Source organism: Sebastes fasciatus, chromosome 9, assembly GCF_043250625.1.
Source record: "Sebastes fasciatus isolate fSebFas1 chromosome 9, fSebFas1.pri, whole genome shotgun sequence".
Classification (NCBI taxonomy): domain Eukaryota; kingdom Metazoa; phylum Chordata; class Actinopteri; order Perciformes; family Sebastidae; genus Sebastes; species Sebastes fasciatus.
In genome coordinates, this window is record NC_133803.1 from 31,296,427 (window position 1) to 31,316,732 (window position 20,306).

At 39.1% G+C, this 20,306-nt stretch overlaps 2 protein-coding genes and 1 long non-coding RNA gene across 4 annotated transcripts in view; 2 read left to right on the forward strand and 1 right to left on the reverse strand.

Annotated features, from left to right (window-relative positions):
- shld2 (shieldin complex subunit 2) lies at positions 1–10,489 on the reverse strand. 2 transcript variants are annotated; one of them, XR_012595370.1, is made up of 11 exons: positions 10,362–10,489; positions 5,161–5,328; positions 3,316–3,998; positions 2,583–2,733; positions 2,293–2,400; positions 2,014–2,208; positions 1,642–1,788; positions 1,324–1,533; positions 887–1,150; positions 482–597; positions 1–305 (listed from the first exon to the last, which is right to left on the reverse strand). XR_012595370.1 is itself a non-coding variant. In XM_074647274.1 (11 exons), the coding sequence occupies exons 2-11, from the start codon at positions 5,321–5,323 to the stop codon at positions 133–135; spliced, it is 2,190 nt and encodes a 729-aa protein (XP_074503375.1). In that variant the 5' UTR covers positions 5,324–5,328; positions 10,362–10,489; the 3' UTR covers positions 1–132. The 2 variants fall into 2 exon arrangements, 1 of the variants encoding a protein (XP_074503375.1); XM_074647274.1 differs by having other exon boundaries at positions 907–1,150.
- LOC141774537 (uncharacterized) lies at positions 5,223–6,899 on the forward strand. Its single transcript, XR_012595371.1, has 3 exons — positions 5,223–5,362; positions 6,597–6,658; positions 6,764–6,899. It is a non-coding gene; the product is annotated as an uncharacterized LOC141774537 (long non-coding RNA).
- The window catches only part of LOC141774536 (glutamate dehydrogenase, mitochondrial-like), a 20,246-nt gene continuing 10,151 nt past the window's right edge, over positions 10,212–20,306 (forward strand). The window contains exons 1-3 of the mRNA XM_074647276.1: positions 10,212–10,764; positions 18,220–18,300; positions 18,574–18,629. Coding sequence (XP_074503377.1) covers positions 10,356–10,764; positions 18,220–18,300; positions 18,574–18,629 — 546 coding nt within the window. The 5' untranslated portion in view covers positions 10,212–10,355. The remainder of the gene's footprint in view (positions 10,765–18,219; positions 18,301–18,573; positions 18,630–20,306) is intronic.

Below are 20,306 nucleotides of genomic sequence, written 5' to 3' on the forward strand. Positions count from 1 at the left end.
TTTGTTTGCAGATGATCATATGTTTTATTTATATAACACATATCTATTTATAGTTTTGTCAAAATGGTTTTATGATATTCTGCTGATCACTTCAACACATTCCAACAAACCAAATCAGGTCTACGCAGTCCGTCAGCAGGGGAACTGAAGGTCCAGCAGTGTGATGTCCTGATGGATGGGGATGCTGTTTTCGTCGCACAGGAAGTTGCTCCGTACGATAATGACGAAGGTTTTTCTCGGGAGGGAGAGGAGGGTCTGGATCCTCTCTGCTGCCACCTGGATGTGCTTCACCTCCGAGCCTAGAGCTGAGAGACACACAGGTGAGAAAGACTCTCTAACCCATCAGAATGACCTTGGAGGAGGATCCCGACCCCCAGGTTGGTCGGCGCCGCAACATTTCTTTTGTTCTAAACATCATGAGAAGCCAATAAAGTTTCACTGAGTTGAATTGAAATTGACAGAAAATCAGTTTGTGTCTCACCTGAGCTCCTGTGGAGTTTATCAGGCGGAGCTTCGAGGATCTTCTGCAGCGGAACAGGAGGAACCTGAACACACACCTGACGGCTGCCCTGCCCATTCACTGTCAACACACCTGGCCTGAAACACACACCAATTTAACCATTCAATGAATTAACACAACACACCAGATAAAAATAACAAACTTTAAAATAAAATAAAAAGGATTAATGTTCTGCAATCTAATTAAAAATTCACATGTAAAAATAAAAAATATATAATCTGAAAAATACACTTCATATAAATAGGCTAGCTAACTGGCTAGTTAGCGGACAGCGCTGGGTCACGGTCCCTCTGCCTCTCTCCTCGCAGCTAGGAGACTACTTCACATTATATTATTTTATAATGTCATTATAAAAATAATAATCACCATGATGATTTCGGTCGTACCTGTAGTAGCGGCGTACGGCGGTGTGGGGCAGGCAAGGGTAACAGGGGCCGTAGATGCCGTTGGCGTCAGTATCGAGTTCAGCGGAGCAGCGCCCGCAGCCGGTGTATGTGATGTCACCACTTAGCGCCTCCAGGATACCATCCAGCGGTGTGGAACTGTCCAGGACCGGCTGAGGTGCATTCTGGGAAGGCGGAGAGTCCTGGAAGTGGAAGGCGGTGACCTGGACTCTGAGCTCCACTTCACCTGGTGGAGGAGACAGCAAAACCTTTTCGGACGCTGTTCAAATTGTTAACATTTTTATCGCATGTATTCAACCTTAATTTACTTGTAGTGTTTCTCAGAATTCCATTTTACGAACCCCCTGCTTCGCCTTGAGATCCTGGTTAATCTGCACTCAGTGATGCTCTCAGACTCACCGCTGTATTTCTGAGACAGCAGCGTGTCGAGGTCCAGCTCCAGACTGCTGCTGTTTCCTGTTCGGACGGGTCGTGGTTGGAGGAACTCCTGCGCCCGGCGGTTAGCAGGGTCCAGAGGCCGGACTGAGCTCCAGGGGGTGGAGTGCAGCTCGGGAAGGTCAGAGGTCAAACCTTCCCTCACCAGGAGGACGTGGAAGTCCCAGACAGCCGCTGAAGGAGACAGAGGATATATTACTTTTTATGTGATAAAGGTGAGTTGACCCTTTAAGATTTCTTCACACATTTATAGCAGCTGTGTGTGAGTGTGTGTTTGTGTACCTCTGTCTCTGTTGAAGCGAGGCCGCCAGTCCACAGCTGCTCCCCACAGCAGCAGCACCCCCTGCTGGCCGTCCGGCTGCTCCACAGTCAGAACGGCCTGCAGCTGAACAGCCGACCTGCAGCGAGACTCCGCCTCACTCCGCCACGCTAACAACCATCCAATTTCATAAATATACGTCATATAAAAATGTCTAAATCAACCAATAGACCCTTTTTGTGTCGACCGTCATGATGACGTCACGGTGTTAGCTGGAGGCTAAACAAAGGAAAGACTGGAGGCTAACACTAGCAGTAGGCTAAAGTTACACACACTATCATCAGCGTATTAATAAGACGTCCACATCAGGGACAATAAACCTGTGACCCACTCACCTGCGCTGATGTGTGTGTGCGTGACACGCAGCAGAGCGTGAACCAGCGTGTTGACCCTCAGTGACCTCAGGGTGGCGTAAGGGAGGCGGTTCAGGTCCTGAGGGGGGCGGAGGTTCAAAGACACCAGCAGGGGGCGCCGCTCCCGAAGAAAGCCACACAGAGAGCTGAGATCGCGGGCGTTAACATGCTGAGGAGCTGGAGAGCGAGAGAGAGTGAGGTGATTGGACCAGAGGCCAGGAGAAAGGCTGCTGATTGGTCGCCGGTTGCGTTTAGTCGTACCTGGTGGTGAGGTGGAAGCAGTGATCTGTCCCAGGTTGAGCAGCTTGCTGCTGAAGGTGGACTGCAGCACCGTCTCTCCTCTCCACCTGTCTTCATTCACCTGCAGTCCTGATCGGAGACAACAGCGAGGGAAGCCGCCGCCATGTGTGACAGTACGTCTGAGACTAAGCACCAAGTCGCACCACAATCACATTAATTAGCATCACGAAATATGTGGTGTCACATTCCCCATTCCCTATCCGACGAGCACTTAGTCTGACACCATCATCATCAAAGCTGTGTTTCTGTACCTGTGATGAGCAGAACGTCTCCAGGAATCATGGTCAACGCCCAGAACGCCGCTTTCCGCCACAGCACCACCTTCATCTCAACACCCGATTGGTCCGTTACCACGATGGACGCCAGAGGAACGGAGGTCCCTGCCGCCGGCCCGGACTTCACCTTCGATCCAACAAATCAAATGGCACGAGATGTAAAGTATGAAGAAGTTTGATAAATTAAAGAAAACATCCAATATTTTATTCAAGCATTACTTCTGGTGCGCATTTTAGATTGTAATTCTCAGTATTTCGCCACACCAGCTGCGTGGCTCCGTGGTTGTTCTACCACTTTGGACCAGACTGTAATAACTCAAGATCGACCTGATGGATTGGCAAAAACATAAGTACGGACATTCATGTTCCCCAGAGGACGAATCCTTCTCACTTTGATGACCCTCTGACGCTTCCTGTAGCGCCACCATCAGGTTAACGTTTTAATGTGTCGAACACTTTACTTTATGAGTCACGTCACAACTCGTGAACTCTGAGCTTTCAGAAACTTTCAACTTACGAGGTCGTGAATCCCACAAGAGGGGGGCGTTCATATGGGCTCTTCTGGTGAACACGGCCACATTTGAAGGCACCATAAATCTAGTTAAATATTTCAATAATAAGACGTGAAAATCTTTCTTAACAAAATGATGCTGAGGTAATTCTTGACATGAGGCTGCGTCGGACAACAGGTCGTAACATCTCCACTCACCTTTACCTCCTTCAAGTGACAGGGGTGAACCACCGCCACCAGAACCAAGTACCGAACCCCCCGTTTGTCACAGCGGATCAGAAGTGTGGTGGGACCTCTGAGCCCGGTGACTGTGGTGGCGGTGAAGCCCGCCGGCGCCACATACGTTTCAGTCGTGAGGTTTTCTGAGGTTCGAGCTTTCTTGATCTCTGGGGATTTGGAGGGCGAGTGTTGGGCGGTCGTGGCCTCCTGTTGCTTGGCCTCCTGTTGCTCGGCCTCCTGGGAGCAGAGCACCCCATCTGCAGTGGCTTCGACCACGACGCCCCCTTCCTCCCTCCTTGGGGTCAAGCAGGGTTGGCTGAAGAGCTCAGCGGAGGCTCCAGGTGACGGGGTTACGGGGCTGAAGAGCTCCGGGGTGCTGGAGGAGACGGACGGAGGTGTTTGGGCGTGTTTGGGTGGAGTTTGAGGAGGCGGGGTTTTCTCAGGGCTAGTTGCTGATTCGACTCCACACCTGCCTCTCAGGATTAATGCCTGACTCAGAGTCCAGGTTGTGAGGTACTGAGTCTGGGCGGACAGAGGAGGAGCTGTCGACTGAGAGCCATGTGGAGGTTCAGGTTCTGGTTGAGCTGCAGGGAAACAGCTGTCCAGATACTCATGAATTGAAGCCGAACACTGAGCTTCCTGTCCGGAGTTTGATTCTTCATCTCGGCTCAGGGATCTCTCTGCAGGTTTGTGATCGGCGGAGCCGAGATCTTCCTGATCGGCCTTAAGTTTACAGCCAGATCTCGTCGCTCGTTCCCGTCCGTGTGACGCCTCTGTGGTCCAATCAGCTTTAGAGGACGAGTCGTCCTCATCAGTCTTTGGTGCATCGTCCTGGATTTTTAAACGCGGTGTAGATCGGTCAGCGTCTACGTTTTCTCCGCCTGTTCTTTCTTCCACCAGACGATTTCCAGCATTGTCTGAAAAATGAGCAAATCATTTGTATTTTTTCACTTCATTTTGTAAAATACATAAATAGCTTAGCTTAGCATAAAGACTGGAAACAGAGGGAAACAGCTAGCCTGGCTCCGTCTAAAGGTAATAAAATAAAAATGTGTGAATAAATGTGTAAATACAAGAATACAGAGATAAATAAGTTTGGGGAAATAAATAAGGGGTGAAATGCAAAGGGAAAATCATGCAGAAATAAATAAATAAATAAATAAATGGTTAAACACATTAATAAATACATACATTGAAAAAATCTGAACATAAATGCATAAATAAAAGTAAATGCAAAAATATTTTTTTTAAATTAAAAATGTATAAAAATCAATACATAAATAAAAGTGGAAATTAAACAGAAGAGTAAATAAATAAAGGAATTAATACAAAGGTAAATAAATAAAAAAGCAAATTAAAACAGAAATATCATTTTTGCTACTTTCAATGACATATTTATTTATTCATTTAGTTACTCTTTTTATTTATTTATTCTTTTTATTTATTTATTCATTTTGTCTGGTTCCATCCTCTGTATTTAAATAAATAAAAATTGTATTTTAACATTTAAGTACTTTTGAAAACCAGAACACTAGAATTCATTAAAAGGGAATAAATTAATTATTTCCAATTACTAACATACAGAAATACAGACAAAGTGAGTAAAATATATGTTATAAGCAATATAAAATTCTACTAATATATTATAAATGAATAAATAAAATAAAATAAAATAATAATAAATAAAAATAAATAATAATAATACAACAAAATGTAAAATACTAAAAAGCAGCATACTATGACACTCAACACAACATACATACACATATAATAATATACTAATGACTGTTTCTGTCCTTCCTGTTGGGTCCCTGAACGCCTCACCTGCTGCAGGCCTCAGGCGTCTGTCCTGCCAGGTGAGCTCCAGGTGTCTCCAGTCGGCAGGGGGACGCTCCTCACCCTCTGGCCCAGCTCCAGGCACCGAGGCTGGGCAAGAGGAGGGAGGAGGAGCCCCCAGGAAGACGTGGATCTTGGGCCGGTCACACATAGCGTCTGCCGAGGAGGAAAATTATGGAAGTTTATTCAGGTAAAACAGATTTGAGCTCTCTGAGAGAATGCAGGGACTTACATTTGTATGATGTTTTTTTTTAGTAATATTAACCCTCTGAGACTCACAATAGACCTATTTTGGTCTTTTTTAGGGGGATACAGGAGGTCTTTAGGGGGAGATAGCAGGTCAACAGTAGATGTCACATAGAAGTGGTGTACACCATCTGAAAGCTGGGAACCTGAAGATTAATTTGAGATGCAGCTCAGCACTGTGGGTCAAGTTGTTCTAGTCATTAATCAGAAACAAATTAGTGTATACAGCTTTAGAACATTATGATAGAAGTATATGATGTATATTCCCATGCTTTTCTCTAATAAATGAATAAATAAATAAATAACTCGATAAATAAATCAATATGTCATTAAATACATCAAAAATAAAGGTAGGCATTAATTAATTGATCAAATGTGACATAGATTGATATTTCTGTTTTAGTTTGCTTCTTTATTTCTATTTATCTTTGTATTAATCCCCTTATTTATTTACTCTTCTGTTTAATTTTCTCTTTTATTTATTTTTATTAAATTTCTAATTTATTTATTTGATTTTGCATTCATTTTTTATTTATTTATTTGTTTTGCATTATTTATTTGTTTACTTAGCATTTATTTTTTTTATTAATAAATTAATTAATAAATGTATTTATTTATGCACGATTTCCCCTTCCATTTCTGTATTCTTTTCTTTTTGCATTTCTGCTTCATTATGCAAATGAAGGGGCTGTCACATATTTATTAATTTATCGAGTAATTTATTTATTTATTCATTCATTTATTTTGGATTTTGGCAGGTTCCGTCCTCCATAGTTACAGTGACAAAACTACAGATATTCAAATACACCATTTTAGAATAGGAGAAAATAACACATTTATACCTACTGCTTGGAAAAAACTGCATGTGATTATCATAAAGTGGGCATGTCTGTAAAGGGGAGACTCGTGGGTACCCATAGAACCCCTTCGAAAATGGCCATGACAGGTTTTCCTCGCCAAAATTTAGTGTAACTTTGTAACTTTGCTCTTTTAAAACAAAGAAGGTTCAATTATTTTTTCATATTTGACTTTATTTTTAGATTATTATTTTAATTGTATTGTTGTTGTTTTTGCATACAGTCTATGTATGTTGATATTTTTTCATTTATATACTTCTTTGTGGTTAAATATTGGTTAATAATAAAGTTCTTTACTAATAAACTTTAATTAATTCACAGGCTGTGCACTGACTCAACGCTCTGAGAGAGAAGCCTGGGCTGACACCAACCAGACTCCACAGGTAAAAGAACATCTGGATCTCTGGATGTTTTCCTGCATTGTTGTGTTTTTTTAACGCTGTAAAAGAAAATGTTCTCATGTCAGACATTACACAACCATGACTCAGGTCACGGTGAGGAGGATCAACATGCATCCGTCATGCCGATGGATGCAGACAACCGACCAGTGTGTTTCACAGCTGGGAGATAAAACCAGGCAGAGCCGCTGACCAATCAGACGGCAGGCTGCTGGGGGAGGATCAGCTGGTATGGGACTTCTTCTGTTACATAATCATTTAAAGTCATTATTAAAGATGGTTGTGATATTTAAATAAAACACATATATGAACAAAACACATAAAGAGCAATATCAGACTTGAATTGAGAAAAATTGAAGTTGATTATAATATTTAATCATATTCTCCAGGTGCTTTTCCAGATAGGCTACTTCATATATATCTTACTGATATTACTGGGCAGAAACCGGCCTCCATATTTATCTAAATTACTTCTAAAACACAGTGAAGTTTATGAGATGTGACTTTGTGGTGTGAGCCACTGAGACACAGACAGACGATATAAATGTGTCATTTAATGACCGAGGACTAAATTTAGACAAGAAGACATTTAAAACCGCCTCATTACACACACACACACACACGCACACACACACACACACACACACACACACACACACACACACACACACACACACACACACACACACACAATGCTTCCTAATGTGACTTTATTTTTAGATTAGATTAATTCCCATTAGTTCCCCTACTACCACAATGTTTATATTAATAATAATGATAATGATAATAATGATAATAATGATAATAATGATAATGATTATAATAATATTATGTTTCATACTGTTTATAATAAACTTTATTGGCTGAGTCAGATATTTTGATTTGGAAGAAGCGCGCTCCCGAGGCGCTGACGGGAACCCGCATGTAAAAAGAATTTGGTTTCAAAATAAAAGCGATAACTATATGTGTTTATATATAGACGTTTAAAATGACTAATAGGCCACTATAGAAATAAGTAATATTGATTTAAAGTGTATTCATCCTGCGTCATGCTCCAGTTTTATGCATTAAAACTTATTTGTGTTACATGCTATTAATAGATTGTTTTATTCAATTTAAATGTTTTTGTGTTTGTCCCACGTTGGATTGAATCTATGTTTTTCTTTTCTTTTTGTTGAATATTTCGACATGTGATCTGTGTATGTTGCTTACTTTGACGATTAGGAATGATGGAATCAAATAAACCAAATAAAAACTGGTATTTAATAGGCTGACATTTGACTGTAGTTTGTCCATTTTGCTCCAGTTACTCAGATGTGTCTACAGGTTTTCTTTATTTATTTATTTCATGATCAATCAAAGAAGTTAATTTACATATAATTTACGACTGTATGTTATTTTATATTATTTATCTATTCTTTTCATTCCACTGTATCAGTCGGCTTCTCAACCTCACATCGGTTACACTTCTTTTCTCTATTTTTCTGCTTAGTCGTATATACAGAATTCAAGACAGTCCAGAGTCCAAGTCCCCCAAAACCCCATAAATAAAATGTAATTTATTATTAAAGAACTTTACAATTACTGTCTACCACAAATATATGTTATTTATTTTATATATGATATATGTTACATTTTATCGCTATTTATCTTAACTTTTTTATTCTATTTCATAGATTTTCATTGCCAAAGACTGTAACTGTTATGCACATGATAATGAATAAATACGTATAAACTTTAGTACAGCCCTCCTGTTTTTGTGTGTATATATATATATATAACTATATTATTAATAATTATTATTACTTTAAACTTAATTTGGTAGTTACAGTACAGCCCTCCTGTTTGTATTTGTCAGTAAATACTATATATATATATATATACATATATATATATATAACTGCACTACTACATACTCAACTGAATTGATTTTCTGATTGTGTTGGAATGTTTATAGTATTAATTGAGGTATGAATATTTCACCACATTCACAACATTCAAGTTTTATCAATTTATGCTTTTATTTTGAATGTTGGAACCGGAAGTTTGATGTATACCCATTCTAGCTAGCTTCATGCTATCTTAAACAGCCATAAAATGACGGAAAACATGTGAAATAAGTTAAAAATGAGCGTGTTTGAGATGTAATCTTCAACATCTACATCGTACAGTCGTGTTTAAACGCGTTTTAAACGGGTTTAAAGTGCTCCAGATACGCAGCTTTTCCGGGATGCTGCTGCAGTTTGAAAACGGTCCCGGTTCGTCTGAGGTTACTCTAGAGATGTGTTGTTCCGAACGAGCCGGTTCAAAGAGCCGGCTCTTTTAAGTGAACGATAAGAGCCGGCTCCCGTCCGAGAGCCGTTTTTTTCTTCTTTTTTCTTTAATTAATTCAAGGCAGAATGACAGGACGATCTTCTCCACGCCACGGGCACTCCATGCACTGACTGCGACTGAATGTTGTGTTAATGACGTCCGTGCAACCAATCAGGTGATGACAGACAGAGATCATACTATCAAGCAGGGAGGGGCGGCGTGTTGATGGTCAACAGGTACAGAGCAGGAGGGAGAGGAGGAGAGAAAGAGAGAGAGGAGTACGGTGCGCGAATAGAAGACAAGATGAGTGACAGTCGGAAACGAAGCAGCATGTAAAATTATGATATTCTGGAAATTATAAGGTTTAGTATAATTATATTGAATAATTTAAAGGGACTGTTTGTAAGAATCACAAATACTTGTTAACAGCGACACCTGTGGCAGTTAAGTCAACGAAAGTCAGCGTCGGGCTTGCTCGCTCTACATAGACATGAACGAGCATCGCTCAAAACAGTGAGACGACACAGGTCAGCTAAAACCACAATATCACTCTATATTTCACCTGCTTGGCAGTAATGTTAGCTGACCAAACAAAGGTCTCTCCATGAATCAGTGCTGATCCTAGTGTTGGCTTTTCCTGCTTCAGCCTCCCGACCGCGGCCGGAGGGAACAGGAAAGACACCAGCACCTGGTCGGAGACGATAACGTTTCTCGCTGCGGAGCTCCGTCACTTCACAAGACACGGAAACCTCCGTTGGTCTGGAGGAGCTGCAGCATTTATTTCTGCACAAACGTCCACTGTACATTCACCAGATATTCTCAGAGCTAAACTAACTCTTCTGCAGTGTGGAGTGAGCGCGCGTACACATCTAGAGATGGAGCGAGACAGCGAGAACGCGCGCGTTGTGTGTGAGTGAAGGCAAGCAGGCAGAGGAACAGAGACTCCGGCCACACGCGAGTGCGCATGGGATCCCGACCCGGTAGAATTATACCTGTAAAAAAGTTACAAACAGTCCCTTTAAGTGATATATGTGCACACATACTAATCATAGGTCAAAACAGCTAAAGCTAAATTTGGTTGAATTATAAAAAGGCAGAAGTGAAGTAAAATTAAGAGCCGTTTGGTGAGCTGAGCCAAATGATCTGGCTCACTAAAAACAGCCGGAATTCCCATCACTAATAAAGTTACTCTGTTTAAACACGCGCAGCTGGACGTGTACACGCACGCAGCAGGAAGGAGGAGCCGTTGGTCCCCCCCCACCTCCACCTCCACCTCCACCAACAACCTCCACTTCCTGGCCTTTACCCGACAACCTCCACTGTTACCCGGCTCACACGTCGGCAAACGTCCCTTAAAACATCCTAAAACATGTACCGGTATCTCGGAGAGCTCCTCGGCCGTGGAGCGGGCAGCGTCCTGGCCTCCAGCGGCTCCTCCACCGCCGCGGACTCCGCTCTCCCCGCCGCCGCCTCCCTGCTGCGGTACCGCGGCTACAGCCAGGCCGTGGACCGGGACGACGACCCGAACTTCTTCACCATGGTGGAGGGCTTCTTCGACCGCGGAGCCGCTATCGTGGAGGACAAGCTGGTGGAGAGCCTGAAGAACCGGGAGACGCCCGAGCAGAAGAAGAAGCGGGTTCGCGGGATCCTGAGGATCATCAAGCCGTGTAACCACGTCCTGAGCGTCTGCTTCCCCATCAAGAGAGACAACGGAGAGTGGGAGGTGATCGAGGGCTACCGGGCTCAGCACAGCCAGCACCGGACGCCCTGCAAGGGAGGTGAGACCCGCACCACGACCGGGACCGGGGACACACTACCGGGCTGGAAAATATCAGTACAGTATCTGACAAAACTTTGTAAAATATCAGTAAAGCATCCTAAAAAAACAAAAAACATTAGTGAAATATTCACAAATAGTTGTAGTAAAATATTTGTAAAATATCATAAAAATGTAAGTTAAATATCAGAAAAAATATGAATAAATTATCAGACAAAAATAACTAAAACATGCAAAAACTATTCGTAAAATATCACAAAAAGTAACTCAACCATCACAAGCTGCAACATTAAAGTGATGAACAAATATAATATCCCAAAAATATTAATAAAATAGCATAAAAATATTAGGAAAGTATCAGAAAACATGTGTAAAATATCAGAAAAATACAAGTTAAATATCAGAAAATATGAACAAATTATCAGACAAAATTACTAAAATATGCCAAAAATATTAGTAAAGTATCACAAAAATACATTAAAAGTAGCTCCACCATCACCAGCTGCAACATTAAAGTGATGAACACAAAATATTAGTAAAATAGCAGAAAAATATCAGTAAAGTATCAAAAAACACTTTTGTAAAAATATCATAAAAATAAAAAATGTATATGCAAAAAATATGAATAAAATATCAGACAAAAATAACTAAAATATGCCAAAAACATTCTTAAAATATCAGACAAAACTTTGTAAAATAACAGTGAAATATCCTAAAAAAAGAAAAACATTAGTGAAATATTCACAAATATTTGTAGTTAAATATATTAAAAAAATATTAGTAAAATATCATACAAATTTGAGTTAAATATCAGAAAAATCTGAATAAATTATCAGACAAAATTACTAAAATATTACAAAAATTAATCAAAAGTAGCTCCACCTTACAAGCATCATCAGTAAACCATCCTAAAAAACATTTGTAAAATAGCAGAAAAATATAAATTAAATATCAGAAAAATATGAATAAAATATCAGATAAAAATAACTAAAATATGCAAAAACTATTCGTAAAATATCACAAAAGTCATTAAAAGTAGCTCCACCTTTACAAGCTTCAATATTAAAGTGATGAACACATAAAATATCCCCAAATATTTAGCAAAATAGCAGAAAAATATTAGGAAAGTATCAGAAAAAACTTGTAAAATATCAACAAACCATCCTAAAAAACATTTGTAAAATATAAGTTAAATATCAGAAAAATATGAATAAAATATCAGACAAAAATAACTAAAATATGCCAAAAATATTCATAAATTATCACAAAAAGTCATAAGTAGCTCCAACATTACCAGCTGCAACATATAAAGTGATGAACAAATCAAATATTAGTAAAACAGCAGAAAAATATTAGTAAAGTATAATAAAAAAATATTTGTAAAATATCATAAAAATATAAGTTAGATATGCGAAAGAAAGTTGAATAAAATATCAGACAAAAATAAATAAAATATGCAAAAAATATTATCTGGATCTGGTGAAAATGGATCTGAGTACTTATAGTGAACGATTAATCAATTAGTGGATCTCTGAATGAATCAGTGACTGTTTTACGCAGCTGTAGACCAGCAACTCCCTGTTCTGAGAGGTAAAATCACTGTTTTTGTGAATGGAGTCTGGTGGATTTGAAGAGAGCGATATAACAGCTTGAGTTCCCTGTCACAAAGGGCTGTCTGACAGCTAGGTAAAGCGGTGAAAATGTTCTTAATAGAGCGTACACTTAAACTGATATTGAACAGCAGCCCTTCTCTCCTGGTTGACGAACATGTTTCAGCCTCAAAAACCTTCAGAATGAATAAACAAACTGTCCGACTGGTTCATTGTCGTTGGAGTTCAGAACCAGATTCTGGGCGTCATCCTTAATATTATTATCAGAACAGCTACAATAAGTTTAAAGCTGCAACTAATGAGTATTTTCACAATTGATTAGTTATTTTATTGATTACGCATTTGTTTTGTAGCTATAAAACAACATAAAACTGTACAGAAATGTAACGTATTTTCATCAAATGTTGCTTTTTGTCCAAAAAACAGTTGAAAAAAACAAAGATGTTCAGTTTACAGTGATTAAAACAAAATCAGTGAAAAAACAAAATAAATTTTTTTTTTTTTGTTTAATTAAATTTTTTATGTTTGGAGCTGATTATATTCAGGTTTTAAGAGCTTTTACATGGTTTTTCTACATAGTTGTATGGTTTTAGTGAGACAGTGTGTGTGGGCGATGGTATGCAGGGGTGTGTAATCCACGTTGAATGCGGCGTCATGCAGGTTTCATGTGTTTCTAAGGTCCCCTGGCAGGAATGCTGACAGTCCGGTCAGCTTGTTCCTGCAGAGTTTGTGTTCATCCTGAACTACAGGATTATGGGTCCTGTGGTGAAAACATGCAGACAGATGCACACGAGTCTGGCAGTAATACATGTTAGTAATGAGAAGGGATGGGCAGCATTTACATACTGGTGCAGGAAACTTGTTTTTCTTTTCGTCAATCAACAGAAGTTAAAGTTGTCAAAAGTTAAATGTCGTCTAAACACAAGCAGAACGTTGTCTCAATGAAATATAGTTTAAAACCGGAGAAATAAGGATTTAAATCACAAACTATTTGACCATTTGATAATGTAAACAGACCACAGTGGGCAGAGATGAGCTGGTTTATTGAGTTTGTGCCAGATCCTGTTTGAAGTACGGCAAACACATCATTCTTCAGTTGATGGTTCTTCTTTTAGTGAAAACATACCGTCCAGTTCCTTCAAAACAAAGCTCCACATTGGCTGCAGCCAGTTTTAGAGAACGCCTCAACGGCGCTCCTCTTCAGGTTTTTCATCTCAAACGTGCACCTTATTAGATTAATTGTTATTGGCCCGACACATCTGGAGGAGGACCAGACAAACCTGGCAGAGCAAATAAAACCTGAGCTCACAGATTGGTCTTGTTCCAGGTAAACATTCAACGTGCTTCACATGAAAACACACCGGTGTACAGTACAGTATTTAATTATACAGTATATACATAAACATATGCACAACATATACATGCATATAAACAAGCAAGGTAACGCCCCCTAAAGATGATATAAGACAGAATTAAAGAGATGCTACCAAAAAAGGCTATAAGAAGAAGAATTTAGAGATAGAGATAGATAGTTTTTATAGTCTTAATGGGATCAGTGGACCAATATTATTTCTTTAAAATCCAATCATTATGAATTGTTTACATATATTTGTTTTAGCATATTTTATTAAATGGTGTCTGATAATTCTTTAATATTTTTCTGATATTTAACTTATATTTTTCTGATATTACAAAAAATTGATATTAAAAGAATCAGCATCAAAATCCACCTAAAGTATCAAAAGTAAATGTCGGCAACCTACCAACCCATTATACGTTATTCATAGATTCATAGTTATTCATTCTAGCCTTTTTATTTTTTTTCTCACAGTGCACCAGATTGATGCACTTTGAGAGTATCTTTAGAATGTCGGCTACAACACGTTCTTTCTAAATGCACAATGTTTCCAAAGTCGACGAGTAATCGTGTTAAATAATCGTGATTAGGATTTTTGCCATAATCGTGCAGCCCAACATACAGTAGTGCAGCGTATAGCTGGTTGAGGTGTGTGTTTGAGGCGTAAAGCAGCAGCAATGACTAACTGTGTTTGTTCTGGTAGTGTCTCCAGCTGTGGAGGTGACTGTCCAGCAGGTAACTGATCCTGTTGAACTCTGCTGCTGATGTGGTGGTGTTTTACTTTAGTGTTGTAGCAGGACCTCAAGACAGGAAAACATTCTTCACAGCTAATTTTAAGTTTGAATATCCGACCATAGCGCTCTGTGTTTAAAGTATACGTCTGGTGTTGTTCTGTGTTATTCTCTAGCCGGCTTTAGCCCCTTATTATTGGAAATCAATCAACAACACAAAACAATGTCAGATATTGTCCAGAAACCCTCACAGGTACTGCATTTAGCATAACAAATATGCTCAAATCATAACACGGCAAACTGCAGCCCAACAGGCAACAACAGCTGTCAGTGTGTCAGTGTGCTGACTTGACTATGACTTGCCCCAAACTGCATGTGATTATCATAAAGTGGGCATGTCTGTAAAGGGGAGACTCGTGGGTACTCATAGAACCCATTTTCATTCACATATCTTGAGGTCAGAAGTCAAGGGACCCCTTTGAAAATGTCCATGACAGTTTTTCCTCGCCAAAATTCAATGTCCAACAATTGACCAAAAAAAAATCCGAAAAATATCCAAAAAATGTCAGAGAAATGTACGAAAAATTTCTGAAAAAAGGCAACAAATGTTTTAATTCTTTACGTTTTCTAGTTTCATATGATACCAGTATCTTCACTCTAGCTTTAAAACTGAGTCTGTTACAACCTAAAAATCACAAGTTGCATTAATGTGTTAAAGGAATTAATGGCGTTAAAACGAGTTTGCGTAAACGTTGACAGCCCTAGAAATAATATGACTATGTAATTGTGACAAACAATTAGAACAAGATATATATAATAACAACAATAACAATAAATCTATTTTAAAAAAGACGACTTAAGACGAAGGTTTAAAAGTGTTGAGTCAGTTTCACTACATCGAGAGTTACAGGGGTGAAAAGTGTATTTCTGTCTTTATTTATTTGTTTGTTCATTTATTACCTCAAAGCAGAAATTGAGGTCTACCGGCATTTATTTCTTAAAATATAAAAAAATTTAGAGGGTGACCAGCCACATAGTGGCGTCCTAGGCAACCGCCTATATGGCCTATGCGTTAAGCCGGCCCTGTTTACTGTTAACTAATCTCATATTTAAACTCTCATAAACCAGTCTGTGTCTCACAGCTGCACTGGTTCCTACTGTAGACGTTAAAAACACTAATATGCAGATTCTTCTGTAATTCACTGATACAGCTGCTCGCTGTAGTTTCTATCAAACAAACAGGAGGAAATAGAGACTTTGTCGGGGACTATTTTCTGTAGGCGGATTAATCCACATGTGGTGCTCTACATGTTTCATTAGAGTGCATCGCAGGACAGATAATAAACCTGCTTATTACCCTCTGGCGACATTATCATCACTCATCATCGTCTGACATGGTTATGATCCTGTTTATGCTCCTCAGGTTACCTGTGGTGCTGCGTTGTCCTCAGGTGTGTTCTCAGAGAAGCTGGTTATCTGCTCATTTGTTTAGTGTCTGTCGGTCTGTGTGAAGAGTCTTTGCTGTTGATTCTTCTCTGTGTAAATGAAATAATTCACCAAGCTGTAAATATTTAACACAAGCGAAATATGCGGCGCTCCCTTTGCAAAGAATTTAAAAAGAAAAAATATGAATGTGGTGGTTGGCTTGTAAATAATGCGGTTATTGCGACAGCCGACCCCAAGAAGTTTTGTCTCCTTTCTCACACCTTTTTTACACATTTCTGTATCAGAACTTTGGTTCCACCTTTACCAGCTGCAACATTAAAGTGATGAACACATTAATGCATCAATAATTATAATATAATAATATAATATAGATTATCCTGCAGAATGAGTGCCTTTACTTTTGCCCCTTTCGATGCTGATACTTTAACTTGTAACAGACTATCTCTACAGTGTCGTATTACAAAGATGTGGTAGGGGTGGTCTTTAGTTTCCTGGATATCAATGTGAACTTGAGGAGAGTTGGAGCAGATGAAGGGTGTGGTTGTTGATGAAACTCTTTGTACTGATCCTTTTAAATGAGCCAAGTTGTGATCGCCACACCCAGACTGACTCACTCCTCTCAGCCCCCAAGTCTTTCTGCTTCCTCCCTCTTCCTCCCTCTACTTCTTTATCTCTATTTTCCTTCCTCTCGTCTCTTCCTCCTGCTGCTGTCAGTAAAATATAACCATCATTTGAACCCTCGTTTCTTTACAAAAAAACACATATAAAAGAGAGTGACTAACTTTTTGTTTTTCCGTTGGTCGGCCTGTCTGAGCTGCAGCCATTTTGTGTCGTTTCCCTGCAGCAGGCTGATGTGTGTGAACCGGCCTGCATGTGTTGGCTCTACTCCAGACTCATTTACTGCTTCACACTCAACTTTCTGTCGTTTTTTTTTCTATTTTCCACCGCCAGCTACTTTCAGCAGTAGAGGGAACATACTTTAAAGGGAGAGTTGTGATGTTTCTCAGTGTGGTTGCATGAGGTTCTTCTCCGTAGTCAGTGTATTTCTACAGTAGATGGAGAAATAGACAGGAGTACCAGCACGGGAGTAAAGCAATGTACACCTAAGACATTTAAAAATATCAGTTTAAGTGTACGCTATATTTAGAATATGTTCACAGCTTCACCTCACCGTCAGACAGCCCTTTCTGATGGGAAATGAAGCCATTATATTGCTGTCTTCAAAGCCACCAGACTCCATTCACAAAAACATTAATTTTACCTCTCAGAACACTGGAGTTGCTGGTCTACCGCTGCATCGATCTGTTAGTTAGTTTGTGTTATTGGGTGACGTTGGTGAATCCGAACTAACCCTTTAAAACACCAAATTCATATTATCAGGGCTGTCAATCGATTAAAATAGTTAATCGTAATTAATCACACATTTTTTTATCTGTTCAAAATGTACCTTAAAGGGAGATTTGTCAAGTAAATTAATACTCTTATCAACATGGGAGTGGGCAAATATGCTGCTTTATGCAAATGTATTTATATATTAATTATTGGAAATCAATTAACAACACAAAACAATAACAAATATTGTCCAGAAACCCTCACAGGTACTGCACTTAGCATAAAAAAATATGCTCAAATCATAACATGGCAAACTGCAGCCCAACAGGCAACAACAGCTGTAGGTATGTCAGTGTGCTGACTTGACTATGACTTGCCCCAAACTGCATGTGATTATCATAAAGTGGGCATGTCTGTAAAGGGGAGACTCGTGGGTACCCATAGAACCCATTTACATTCACATATCTGGAGGTCAGAGGTCAAGGGACTCCTTTGAAAATGGTCATGACAGTTTTTCCTTGCCAAAATTTAGTGTAGGTTTGGAGCATTATTTAACCTCCTTCATGTCAAGCTAGTATGACATGGTTGGTACCAATAGATTCATCAGGTTTTCTAGTTTCATATGATACCAGGATCTTCACTCTCTCACAAATGGCTCTATATTTTTGTGGATAGTGAGATATTTGTGGATCATTCCAATAAAAACATCCATATATAATCCTTTTGTGGAGAGGGACCTGAATGTCCGTTAGTTAAGGCCTCCAGGAGGAATCGAAACGGGGAAGTTGAGCCACAGAGACGTCATGTTTCTTTAGTGATCTGGACTAAAGATGGCTATTTTAGGACGGTTAGGAAGTCCGAGCTCGGCAGGAGCTGAGGTGGGCTAGGAAGTCCAGACCTGAAACCTGTCTTTGGGTCCGACTCAAGTCTTTGCTGTAAAATGTAAAAAACACTGATGTGTTACTGTTTGTGTGTCTCAGGTATCCGTTACAGTACAGACGTGTCTGTAGACGAGGTGAAAGCTCTGGCCTCGCTGATGACCTACAAGTGTGCTGTCGTCGGTGAGTGTACACATACACACACACACACACACACACACACACACACACACACTCTGTATGTTGTATTTAAAGTCAGAATCAGGTTTATTATTAAGGTTTTCACATGCACCAGATTTCCCTTTTTGTGCATGATAATAAACACAGTCAGAGAAAATAAAACTAAAAACAAGTTCTGCAAAAGTCAAGAATCGTAAATATAAATGAAAACATAACAGACGTATGTGCATCATGTGGTATGTGGTCACATAGTGAAGCAGCTGTGATTTGTTCCAGATGTGCCGTTTGGTGGAGCCAAAGCTGGAGTGAAGATCAACGTGAAGAAATACTCCGTAAGTTCAAACATAACCTCTCTCATTTTCCTCCACCACTGTAAATCACTGGGAGGGCAGTTCACCACGGGGGGGTGAAAATTATGATGTGAAAAATATGTGAAAATAATTAGTAAAATGTGTGAAAAAAATATGTGAAAAATTTCTAAAAAATATGTGAAAAATGTCTGTCTGAAGAATATGTGAAAATTATTTGTAAAATATGTGAAAAAATACTGGAAATGAAAAGTGACAGAAATTTCTGAAAAATGTCTTAAAAGTATTAGTAAAATATGTGGAAAATAGCTGAAAAATATGAGAAAATTATTGGTAAAATATGTAAAAAAAAAAACTGTCTGAAAATAAGATGTTTGAAAATTAATAGTAGAATATGTGAAAAAAAATAATGGAAAAAGATTGTGAAAAATATCAGAAAAAAATTGCTAAAAATTTATGTATATGTTTATTGTAAGAAATCAATTAACGACACAAAACAATGACAAATATTGTGATGATAATATGTGAAAAATGTCTGAGGAATATGTGGAAATTATTAGTAAAATATCTAAAAATATCTGGAAAATAATTGGAAAAATGTCTGAAAAGTATTAGTAAAATATGTGGGAAAATCAGCGGAAAATATGATAAATGTCCTAAAGATATGTGAAAATTATTACTAAAACATGTGAAAAAAAAGCTTTAAAAATCTTTGAAAATTTGCTTTAAAACTGAGCCTGCTTCAACCTAAAACTCACAAGTTGCGTTAATGCGTTGAAAAAATTATAGATATTATAGAGCAAAGAATTAATTAATATCGAGAACATAATTGACAGATTAAACGATAATCTTTAGTTGCCCTAAACCAGAGAAAGTATTGATGTTGTTAGAATGCTAATATCTCCTAATTATCAGTAAACACACAGTACAGCTGGGGCTGATGGGAATGTCATCAGTTCTGCAGTTTTTTTCTGTTGATCGACTAATCAATAAATCAGCACCTAATTTGATAATCAATTAATCGGTTTGAGTCTTTTTTTAAAGAAAAAACTGCTAAATTCTTTAAAGTTTTTCCAGTGTGAGGTTTACACATTTAATATATTTGGGAACAAAACAAGACGTCTTCTTGGACTCTGGGATGCACATTTCTCACAGCTTTGTGCTGTTTTATAGAGCAAACACAGATGAATCGTTAGTCGCAGCTCTAAACCAGAGAAGCTATTGATGATGCTAACATTAGCCGGTTAGCAGTGGAGAGGAGGGAGATAACAGCAGTGTGTTCCTTTAGCTGCTGATAACAGTGTTGACAGGAAACACTGAGCCATCAGCTGGATTCATGATGAGTCGATGACTCTCTCTCTCTCTCTCTCTCTCTCTCTCTCTCTCTCTCTCTCTCTCTCTCTCTCTCTCTCTCTCTCTCTCTCTCTCTCTCTCTCTCTCTCTCTCTCTCTCTCTCTCTCTCTCTCTCTCTCTCTCTCTCTCTCTCTCTCTCTCTCTCTCTCTCTCTCTCTCTCTCTCTCTCTCTCTCTCTCTCTCTCTGGCTGAATGTTTGCTCGACCTTCGCTCTTCTAAATTTTCTCTGCTGCAACAACACGTCGGTCTTCAGCTCTCTGAGGCCTGCTGACCTCTGACCTCTGACCTTTTGACATGGAGGAATTCCCGGAATCAGATTCAATTTACAGACACGTTCAGATGTGTTAA